The sequence below is a fragment of the Pleurodeles waltl genome, chromosome 6 (genome assembly GCF_031143425.1).
Source record: "Pleurodeles waltl isolate 20211129_DDA chromosome 6, aPleWal1.hap1.20221129, whole genome shotgun sequence".
NCBI lineage: Eukaryota > Metazoa > Chordata > Amphibia > Caudata > Salamandridae > Pleurodeles > Pleurodeles waltl.
Window position 1 is genome coordinate 1,589,671,147 of NC_090445.1, and position 12,339 is coordinate 1,589,683,485.

The following is a 12,339-nucleotide window of genomic DNA, read 5'->3' on the forward strand; positions in this document are numbered from 1 at the left end:
AAGAGAACAACATCTAGATCTGCACATTGCCGACATGATAACACAATTAATTGGTACAAAGGTCTTCTCTCTCCTTGACTTAAATAAAGTTGCAACTTGATGAGAATTGCAGGTACATTACAACCTTTTCTACACATATTGGTCTTGTTTGATATAAAAGACTCAGTTTTGGTGTGTCATCACCTGTAGAGCTTTTTCAAGATGTCATTCGATATATCATACAGCCGGTCATGAATGCTTTTTACTATAGTGATGACATGTTAGTTTTCAAGGCTACACAGAAGGAGCACACCAGAGCTCTCAAGTGAGTGTGTTATAGATGCAGGTTTAACTTTAAGGGGGTCATTCTTACTTTGGCGGGCGGCGGAGGCCGCCCGCCAAAGTAACCCCGTCAGAACACCGCACCGCGGTCGAAAGACCGCTGCAGTGATTCTGAGATTTGCCCTGGGCTGGCGGGCGGCCGCCAAAAGGCCGCCCGCCAGCCCAGGGCAAATCAACCTTCCCACGAGGAAGCCAGCTCAGAATTGAGCCGGCGTAGTGGGAAGGTGCGACGGGTGCAGTGGCACCCGTCGCGTATTTCAGTGTCTGCATAGCAGACACTGAAATACTTTGCGGGGCCCTCTTACGGGGGCCCCTGCAGTGCCCATGCCATTGGCATGGGCACTGCAGGGGCCCCCAGGGGCCCCGCGGCACCCCCTACCGCCATCCTGTTCATGGCGGGTTTCCCGCCATGAACAGGATGGCGGTAGGGGGTGTCTGAATCCCCATGGCGGCGGAGCGCGCTCCGCCGCCATGGAGGATTCAGAAGGGCAGCGGTAAACCGGCGGGTGACCGCCGGTTTACCCTTTCTGACCGCGGCTGAACCGCCGCGGTCAGAATGCCCTTCGGAGCACCGCCAGCCTGTCGGCGGTGCTCCCGTGGCCGGTGACCCTGGCGATCACCGGCCGCCAGGGTCAGAATGAGGCCCTAAATGCTAAGAAATGTGAATTCAATAAGATAAAGCTAAAGTTCCTTGGCCATATCTTTTACGATGGAGGTATGACACCCGATCCAGCTAAACTGCAAGCATTGTCAACTACCAGTCCCTCACAAGATGTTTCCAATTTGCGTTCATTCCTTGACGTAGCCAGTTACGGTGCCAGATACAACAAGACTTTGCCACTGTGAGTGCTTCAATGAGAGATTTGAGGAAAAATAATGTTTCATTTCATTGGTCACATGAATGTGAGCAAGGTTTTCAGAGAATCAAACAAGCTATTAAGAATGCTACTGAAATTGCATATTTTAATCCAAAGCTCCATACAGAAGTTGTTGTTGACGCTAGCCCAGTCAGGTTAGGTGCAATCCTTGCACAGCACAGCAGACATCCAAATGCTCGAAGACATATTGTGGCATAGCACACAAACCTTTGTCCCAAACTGAACGTGCTTTTTCACAGCCTGAAAAAGAAAGTTTAGCAGTGATGTGGACATATAAATATTTCCATGTGTTCTTATACGGAAAGCTGTTTACGCTTGGGACAGTTCAACAAGCATTGTTGACTATCTTTGGCAATCCAAACGCTAAGATGCCGCCTCGCATTGAATGTTGGGGTCTACGATTACAAGAATACAACTACACAAACGTGCACCACCCAGGGAAGTATCAAAACGCTGCTGACTACTTCTCCAGAATACCTATACAGTGTTATGGTACCCCATCTAAGACGGCCAAAGCTTACATAAATTTCATTGTAAAATCAAACACACCTGCTATCATTTCTTTGGAGCAAATTGTCACTGCCACTTGTCAAGATAGTGACATGTTAAAACTGAAAGACTTTATTACACATCAGTCTTGGAACCAGCACAGTTGACCTTTTGCAAGTGACAGTGAATACCACAAATTAAAAACTCTCAAAGATGAACTGTCCATGACTCCAGAAGTTATTATCCTGAGACGTTCAAGACTTGTTATTACGGAGAGCCTATGACAACAAATAATCAAAGTGGCCCATGAAGGTCATTGTGAGGTTGTTGCCACAAAACAAGCTCTTTGAGACAGTCTGGTTTCCTCATCTCAAAGAAAGAGTTGAAAGAGAGTTGAAGACCTGCCATCTTTGCAACTGCCTGCCATCGAGAACTACTCAACAGTCAAGAGTTCAAAGATTTTCTCAATCATGTGAATTAGAAAAGAGCACACCTTTTTGGCCACAAGCCAATAGCTATGTCGAACGTTTCATGAGTACTTTAAAGAAAGCTGATCAGCATGCTGTATTAGAAAAGCTCAACCTTAAAATTGTCCTAAACTCTACCCTGCAAGCTTACCGTTCGACCCCTCACTCGGCCACTAGTGAAAGCCCTGAAACTTTGATGTTTGGGAGAGACATGACGACCAAGCTACCTCGATGGACAACAAAAGATGACATACTGAGGAAGAAACTCGTACGAACATCCTGGATCATAAGAGGAAGATAAAGTCCTATGCCGGCAAGCAACGATATGCAAAATACATTGTTTTCACTAGAGGAGAGAGCTTGTCTGTCAGTCAAGAAGATATAAGCCTGAGGCCCCATTCGATGCTTAGTCATTCCATGTTGTGACCAGCAAGGGACACATGGTGACTGCCCAACGTCCTGGGAAATCCATTATGTGAGATTCCTCGCATTTCTGACATGTAGCTCACCACTTGTCAGATTCTGATGTCAATGTAGAGACTGGTTCTGAAATGGCAAGTGAAAAATCCCTGATTGTTGTTGTTCCTGCATTGCCAACGCAGATCATAGACACGACATCGATTACCGGTTCCCAGGTTCCAAAGAAAAGATCTGGATGAGCAATTTCAACGCCAAGCAGGATAATTGAAGAAATATATTTGTATGTATCTTTGTTAAAAAATTGTCATTTTTTTATTTAACAGAGGGGGTGATGTAGTGTTGTGTGAGTTATGAATGACGGAATCCTTTTGGCCCCTGATGGAATGCGTATAACTGTGACATAAGTGTTAGAGCATAATGAAGAGAATGCAGATTTACAATGTTGAGTTTGCAGTTACACGCAGATGAATAAAGAGGTCTAAAACATAGCTCTGTGTATGACAGTCTTTGGTGGATACCCAGGCTGGGGAAGATGCTACAATTACTCTAACCCACAGAGACTTTCTCAATTCTTGCTATTCCCAGACAGCAAAATGCTGCATTTCTTCATTTTTTACAGCTACTTGCTACAACCCATTTTGCTAGCTAGTAACCTTCTGTTTTTAAGGGCTATCCATAACAGATGCTTTATTTCACGAGGCATGTACCATGATTGGTACCACGCTGTGTTATAGACACATGCACGCAATGGACTGTGTCTGGTTTCTAATCAATCTAGTGTTTGCATAATGTGATTGTTTCTGAAGATGATTGGTGGCTTTATTTACCGTTAAGTGCATTTAGCAGAATCTCTGTTGTGCATAACGCTTTATATTGTAGCTTGTGTACCAGTACTTAATTCGTGCCGGTGGTAAAAAGCTTTCCGTTTTAGGGACAAGGGCTAATTTTTCATCATCAAACTTTGACTCGGAGCAAGAGAGAGAGAGGCAGAAAAGAGAGAAAGGGGGTAAAAAAGATAGCAAAACTTTGACAAAAGGAGAAGCAGGGATGAAAAAGGAAGTTAAAAAACCGATAACGGGACAAAAGTGTTGGAGTCGTGGAAAAAAGAAGCATGAGGTGGAAAGAAGAATATGCAGCCTTTGGCAAACCCGGCTTTCGGCAGTTCCAGTGGTGGTCTCTCAAGGAAATCTTTAGGCACCTGCACTTATGTTTTACAAATTAAGCACTAATATGCCCCTTTGACTGTTCTTGATTTTTAGTTGTTTTTCAAGTAATATTGTTCTTGATTATGTTAGCCAGACACAAATGTAGGCTTGTCAAAAACATGTCTTTCATTATTTATTCATCTACAATGGTGACAAAACTATCCTTGTTATTTCGTTGCCGATGATCCTGTCATTTTATTTTCTAGAGGAGTCGAAACGTTGACACGTCTTCACCATCACATATTTTTGTAGGTTACAATGCTATGCTTGTACATTTACAATCGACAGACTTATTGATATACCGGATTTTTCTTAGGTTCTTGCTTCTTTTAGAACATGTTTTTGCACCACTTTAGTTCACCCCCCTTGAAACTGCCCACTGCACAGCCTTCACCTCCAGACTCCCAGCAGACTCTTTTTCCATTTGATACTTTTGTAATGATCAAGCAGATATCTACAAATAAATTAGCTTAATTTGACCCTTAAAATGTATTATTTTGCTTGTTATTTTTCTATTGACGTTTTTACCTACCTAACTGTGGTAAGTATTTCTGAAGCTTCTTCCTACTATAGGCATACATGACCCTTAATTTATGCAATGATTTTAAAGTAACACCTCTCACAATTGCCTCCTGACAACGTGTTGGAAATCAGTGATTTATGTATATTATAAAATCTTTGTAAATGCAACCAGGCTGATCTTGGACCTAGGTAATTCTGATCTGTTGAAATGAACATTTTAGAATGGGCAAACATTCGACTGGAAAAGCATTAGCCTTACTCAGGACATCTATTAGCACATTCCAATACACATCAGCCTCTGGGTTAACTCACAGTTTAACATAGAAAGGCGTCTCTTTATCCCATCCTGGATGTTACCTACTGCATGACTGCAGATAGCTTAAAAGCCACATAGCTATTGACACCGGAAGTGCCCATCTTTTTATTAGCTTGAATAGAATCCTCATTTTGTGATTTTTCAGATCTCACAATTTAGAATCATGGAACAACAAAGCACCGTGCATCACTCACACCGATGATGAGAATCGTGGCTTGAGCCATAAATAATGTATGCATGGAAATTTATAAAACAGTCCACTGATGTACTAACAACTACTTTAGAGAACACACCTCACCCCCTGTTCATAATATTTATTTCAAGTTACTATGAATGTCTCTCTTCTGTTCGCCATTTCCTAGCCCAGTTTATCGTCTATCCATCCCAAGGTTGTTCAAATCGTTTTCTTAGTGTGATAGTGTGAACGTCCTTCTTGAAGTCTAGATAGCTAACAAGCGTTTTCTTCTTTATGCTTCTCCAGGCTCCAAATTTAATTTTCCTGGTCCACTTATTGCCTTTTCATATCTTCCTCACAAGCGCAGCATTAATACTACGGGGCCTACATGACTCTCTCCTATCATTGACAGCATTAGCAGATAGAGGATTGCAGCTGTAACTGTAAGGCCTTAGGAGAAGATTAAGAGAAAAGCACATTCAATAAAGATTTGAGAACTGCAGAGCAACTATCACAGGCCCAGGCATGCCAGTTAAAATGAAAACAAGGGAGAGCTCAGGCTTAGCTACACGACCCTGTGATTGATATCAAGAATGATACAATATCTGAGAATTGGTGTGGTGTTTGGTATGGCGGTAATCACAACAGTTTTCATGCACAATTTCTAAAGGTCTCCCTGTCCAGCTCAACCACATCAACTGAGCCAAAGTGAGGGACCATCAAACAGTGTGCATCTTTGCGTAACAGTCCATTTCCAAACTGCTGTTCCTAACCCACACCAGGTCAACAGCAGTCCAACGCAGTATTAAAACATTGCATGTTCGTGACAGTACTGCATCCCTTTACCTTAGAAGCCTCATCCCAGCAGTGGCTCCTAGTAGGATGGGTGTTTCCTTCTGCTGCTTGGTAGGGATCACTGGCATGGCCTTGTCCAGACAATTCCTCAGGCTTTCACCAGCCTTAGCCGGATTATCAGCATAAAATGAAATGCCTCCTGAAATACAACAGCACACATGCTGTAAGTGCATAGTTAGTGCACCAGCAGCGAATCATACCTTGTGGAGGCAAGTTTCAACCTTCAGTCTCTGTTATATTTTTTTATGCTGTACATGTTCTCACCTAAATAAAATTAAGGCCACTTTAACAAAACTTAGAATTTCAGTTGTTTTGATAATTCTTTTCAGGTGTACATGTTCACACCTTAATAAAATCCAGACTACAACTCAAATCCTTGCTTCACAGAACTAGCTGCCCCGCTATTATGACTTTTGTGTATTTTCACAATATGCACATTTACTTTAAATATTTCTAAAAATAAGCTCAACAGTATGCACATGGAGGTTGGAAACCTCAGTCTCTGCCCGCCGGCCTAGCGGGAAATGGCGACAGCATTGTCTCTGGCTCATAATCGAGCTGGCGGCAATGCTGTAGCCCACAAGGTGCACCAGCACCCTTGCAATGTTCACTGTCTGCACAGCAGACATTGAACACAGCAACGGTGCTCGGCAGAGGGACCCCTGAACTGCCCACGCCACAGCCATGGGCAGTGCAGGCCCCCCCCCGTGGCCTCCTGCACCTGTTGTCTGCCAGCCTTTTTATGGTGGTGAAACCGCCATGAAAAGGCTGTCGGGGAACGCGGTCGTAATCTGCAGGGCAGCGCTGCATGCAACACTGCCCTGGACGATTACAATCCCTGCCAACGCCAGGCCATCAGGATGTCCAATCCCGACGGTGCTGGCGGAACCCTGGTGGTATGATCACTAGAGTTTTTATATGGCAGACGGACCGCCACAGCATAGGTGGCCCTGATCGCCACCGCAGGGCTGGCGGTCTGAAGACCGCTAGCCTCGTAATGAGGCCCACAATGTTGAATTTTGTAGTTCTATAGTATTTGCCAACATTTTATGTTTAGTAGTATGAAAAAATGGTAACAGAAGGATCGAATGATTTGTATGAATTAGTACAAATATTTTAAAAAGCTTGGTACGGTCATCTAGCATTGCTAATTTCAAGGTAAGTGAACAGCACAACAACGAAATGTCCTTCACCACGCTCTTGCAAATTATCATAGTAAAAAAAGATCTGAAGAGAATCTATATTCTTAAGCTACCCCAAGCCTTTTGAAAAGACTCATGAATCTTTTACACTCATATACTTCTAAACTCAGTAAAGTGAACAGCACAACAACTTTATGTCCTTCACCAAGCTCTTGTAAGATATCAGAGTACTGGAAACAGATCCAAAGAGAATATATCTTCTCTGGCTACCCCCATGCCTTCTGAAAAGACTCAGGACTCTTATACACTCTTATATACTTCTAATCTCATGAACTCAAGCAACCAGTTAATATTTCAGAAAACAATAAGAGGGGGCTTGAAGACTGGAAAGGGGTAAGACCAGGAGTGGTATTAAGGGCTAGGATGCCCTGTGGGCGCTGGTGCTTCCCTTTAATAAGTGGACGATTAGTTAATTGCAGAATTGTAAAGCAGTTAAGTAAATAAGGGTTATCAGCGTTGAGTTGCTTGACGTAATGAGTTGAGAAGAAGGAGAGAGTGGGGGATTGGAGTGGAGGCAGCTTTCTCTATAATGTGAGTAAATTAACTTATAATACTTAGGAATTTTTTTTTTTCTAGGAAATTATTTTTGCAGTGTTAATTTCTTTGAGATTGTTGAAACCATAGCCAACAAGGTAGAGACTCCTCTCTAGTCAACTATTGTCCTCCAAAGCTTTACATCTAAAATAGCAGGCAGGAAAATATACCCGCCTTCTGCAGGCAGATTATTTTGCCAATTTGAATATTCACTCAAAATGTGTAAGGAATATGAGTGTGTCTTTCTGCAGGACTGCTATGGTTTCCTTTTCCAGGTCTCGGGACAATCAAATGTCTTCTCCAAGGATAATCTGTTTATTGCTACACAAGCAGTTCCCAATGTGTTGACAAGCTAGGGAGTCTGGTTTAGCACTATCTGGTTTAGTACATTCAAGACCCCATTTTACTTCATCGTCCTGTCAATTTGAAGGTATAAGTGTTAATCAGACAGGAATGTTTTGAATTATCTGACAACTGCTCTCTGAACTTTGATGACCCTTTTCCACAAAGCTTTACAAAAAATCAGCTATTGTTTATGGCAATTACAATCTCTGTGTCACATAAATAGACCATGACAGACACTGCCTTAAAGCAACACATTGCTCAAACCTGTTTTCTGTTGCACAATGAAAACAAATATTTTTAATTGAGTTGAGATTTACTGTTTTCAGTGTTTTGGGAGATGTGATTCTACGTGTGACAGGAGAAGTAAGCAATGAGTACCGTTATGTAAGTATGAAATTGACGGTATCTACAATATTTGTGCTCATTTATGACGCTAATTCCCACATTTCTTGAGCACAGCAAACATGTCAGGTATTACAATTGTATTCAAAATAACAATGACACTGCACTTCTGTCATAAGCAGTTAAACATAATTTATGTAATGTGTCTACTTTTTTACTTCCTCAAGGCAGTGTCAACAGAGCCACCCTGATATCACTTCCTAACACAGAAGTTCAAAAACTATATTCTCACCTACAGTTTTTTTGTGGTTATCACTTTTAACTAAGCAACATTATCCAAGAGGGTGGGCAGTCCAAGGCAGTTATTGACTAGGGTGGAGTCAAAGGGGCTGGGGAGTCAGAACCTAAAATGAGAACATATTTTCTATAAATTCACAAGTATCTTCCTCAGCCACGTGAGAAAAAAAGTCTGCATGCTGAGATAAATGCACTTCTAATAGCACCAGCAGCCTGTCAGCTGATTTCCCAGTGTTCTACTGTAACATTTACACAGAGTTCTAATGAACAAACAGAGCACTAACATTCTATAATTAAGACAAAAGTGAGCTACCTATGAATTTCAATTTGCAGGAACAGAAGATGTTGAATTTAAAGCTTTTCCGATGAAGCAGGCTGAAGAAATTGATCAGTGAAGGGTTAAGGGGCATAGGACATCTGTTGTTTAATTGAGAGGGTTTCTCGTGATTTACTGCATAATATATTTTTATTGGGCTAAAATAGTTCCGCTTTCCAAATTGGTTTCATCACACTATCTAACCTCTCAGTTGATTAATACATCCTTCATTTTAAAATGTTAACACTTTCGTAGATAATGGATTTTTATTTAATCTTGTGTTTATATGTATTGGAAAAGGTATTTTAGACAGCAGGAAGCTATTTCCAGACAGAGCTCATGTTTAAAATGAATACATTTATGCTTATATGGGTAGTGGGAACGTACAAATGAGTTGCTGCTTGGACAGCTAATTTTTTTCCTTGATCATGCAGTATCTGCAAAATTGTTTTTATTCTGGGTTAATTGTAAGGAAATTAACAAATATATTTAAAAATATATTTTTGTCTTCAAAATGTATCCTCAAATATCAAACAATTATATTTGAAAGGTAAATAATTTAAAAACATTCTTAAAATATGTAACAATGCACATCAAGCAGAACAATGAAGCTACTAATTTCAAGTGTAGTAAAAACTGTCATGGACTACACAGTTTGTGCCAACTGGGAGAACTTTAGATGTATATCAAACAAATTGAAAATAATGTTTTCGGGGACTAATTTATTCCAGAAGCTTGGTGAGTGGAACAGAACCATTTTCATGTACATATTCAGCCTTCAGCACAAAAAAGTACTTAAAGATGACTTAAAGCTAAATTTGCGAGCACCACATCTCCTAATAAAGGCACATACGGTGAGGTAAGTGAATACTCTAGTTCTTTACTAGAAATATGTAATCTTAACAGGCAGCTATTAGGGAATTAATGTGTAGTGATAGTGGGGTTAATAGTGCAAAGAGGGTTATCTAAATAACTAAGTAGGTCAGATCTACTGAAGAGATAATGGCCAGCAGTAGCCAATCAAAATGCGGCATTTTGATAGTGTACAGCTCTCGAATTTTCAATATTCATTAAATCCTTGCTCATGGTGAAGTTAAACAAAATAACCTTGCCATTATTCTGAGAAATGCAATCAATATCAGATCATATTACCTAACAGAAACATAAAATAAATCAAATTATTTATGTATTCCAATATCATATTTATTACTTTGCTACATAATTTGTGTTTTTCAAACCATAGCTTTCTTGATTACGTTGTGCCTCTTTTCTTATTCCTACTTTGTGATCTAAATCCCTCATCAGGTCTCTAAGTCCTATTTGCATGAACATACTTCTTCATACCAGGCTGAGGATATCATTGGCAAATTTTAATCAGAGAACTTTATGAGCGGATCCTGGGAGCAGCACAGAGTCATGACATTTCACCTTTAGACACAGTGTTATTTACTTTCTGCTCCTTCATTTTTCTTGCATTTTAGGATAACAGAGTTTCACAAAAACAATAAATATTGGTTCTGGAGGGGTGATTTACTGTTGCTGTTTTATCTGCTGCAATTTGCAGGAAGAAGTAATTTGAGGTCATGAAACATGCTGTGAAACCCTGACATAGTTTTACTATGAGGCTTAGAAGAATGTGGTCTACCCCTTATTGTGTGTGTTACCAACACATATATTGGTTAAACTGTGGAATTGTTCAAAATAATTTCCTTTATACTGACCTTTTTGCATACACACAAAGTTTTGACTGACGATGCCAGTGTCATTGTCCTTGTCGGCTGGCCATTGGTAGACGTACAGTGCAGTGTGCACTGAGCCAGCATCAAAAACCATTCCATACTGAACAAGAATAGAAAAGAGAGAGCATTATGGGAAGCTACATTCCAGCAGCTACAAATCACTGAGATAAAAAAGCATTAAACAAGCACAAAACTATAGGTAAACAAAATGTCATGAATGGGCATCTAGGGATCATGCTGTTTGATACAACTTAATAGACCTTAAGAGATGTGTGGTTTGATCATCATCATTTTTATGCATAATGCACACCCCTGTACAGACATTCAAAGTGGAGTATAACTCGTGCCCTAAGGTAATTATAACTTGCGCCTTTGCCATGCACAGCTAATTACTCCACAGATTACACCACTGATGACACTTCTGTGGCATCATTGATATTATCACATTAACATTTACAATCAAATTACTTGATGAGAAAACTGTGCATGGTGGGGGTGCGAGTTATAGTTACCTTATGACACGAGTTATAGTTACTTGAGTTAACCATAAGTATAACTTCTGAATTTCCATGGTTTTGAGGGAGTAAATTCAGATCCTAACTATAACTTCCCTGTAACCTTTGATTTTTTCAGTGAATATTAATATATATATATATATATATATATATATATATATATAGATTGATATTCACTGAAAAAAACAAAGGTTACAGGGACGTTATAGTTAGGAAATAGAGTTCAATATAATTAAAAAAAACATAGAAATTCACTTAAAAAGACAAAGGTTACAGGCACATTATAGCTAGGCTCACATTTTAAACATACAAAACCATAGGAATTTAACTGTTAGAGTTATCTCCAGTAACTATAACTCATGTCCTAAAGTAACTATAACTCGCGCCCCTGCCATCCACCGTTTCTTTTCATAAAAAATGTAACTGCAAATATTGCATTGATATTGTCAATGATGTTATCAAAGATATCATGAGTGTCGTCATTTGTGGAGTAATTAGAAGTGTGTGGCAAGGTTGTGAGTTATAGTTACCTTAGGACATGATTTATAATCACTTGAGATACCTCTAACTATGGGGGTCATTACGGCCCTGGCGGTCTCCGACCGTTAGGGGTAATGTAGCGTCCGTACCGCCAACAGGCTGGCGGTACGGAGGCCCTCACCGCCGCGGTCGCACCGCCGGGGCCGGCGGTTTCCCGCTGTTTTAGCCCCACCGGTGATAATCCGCCAGGGCAGCGCTGCAAGCAGCGCTGCCCTGGGGATTAGGACACTCCTACCGCCAGCCTGTTTCTGGCGGTTTGCACCGCCAGGAAGAGGCTGGCGGTAAGGGGTGTCCTGGGGCCAGTGGCATGGGCAGTGCAGGGGCCTCCTAACAGGGCCCTGGCCAGCTTTTCACTGTCTGCACAGCAGACAGTGAAAAGCGCGACGGGTGCAACTGCACCCGTTGCACTGCCGTAACACCGCCGGCTCCATTAGGAGCCGGCTCCTATGTTGCGGCCTCATCCCCGCTGGGCCGGCGGGCGCAAACTTGGTTTGCGCCCGCCAGCTCAGCGGGAATGTTGTAATGGGGGCCGCGGGAGTGCGGCCGCATTGGCGGCCGCACAGCGGTTACCGCCGCCCGCCAATGTCGTAATGACCCCCTATATTTGGTAGCTGTCACCAAAAGCAGGCAGCTTTGTCCTGGGGTGGGCACCCCAGGTCATAGCAAGAGACGGCCTTGGAGGGTGCGGTCCCCAGGGCCATCATTGGCTCCACGAATGGGGGCACTCGGCCCCTCTCCAACAAGCATTGCCGTGGGGAGGTGCTGGTCCCTGGGGCTTGGAAGTCTGCAGTGGACATCCTTCACTTTTGTTTTTGTAGCCCCGGGGCTGCAGAGGGTCACACAACCCCCGCATTCAATTTT

The 12,339-nt window shown here is 41.8% G+C and overlaps 1 protein-coding gene across 2 annotated transcripts in view; it reads right to left on the bottom strand.

Annotated features, from left to right (window-relative positions):
* LOC138301184 (ectonucleoside triphosphate diphosphohydrolase 8-like) overlaps positions 1-12,339 on the bottom strand; it is a 172,601-nt gene that overhangs the window by 92,715 nt on the left and 67,547 nt on the right. For both annotated transcript variants that reach the window (XM_069241409.1, XM_069241408.1), the window contains exons 3-4: positions 10,406-10,523; positions 5,640-5,787 (exon numbers count right to left, since the gene is read on the bottom strand). In XM_069241409.1, the coding sequence (XP_069097510.1) occupies positions 5,640-5,787; positions 10,406-10,523 (266 nt within the window). The remainder of the gene's footprint in view (positions 1-5,639; positions 5,788-10,405; positions 10,524-12,339) is intronic.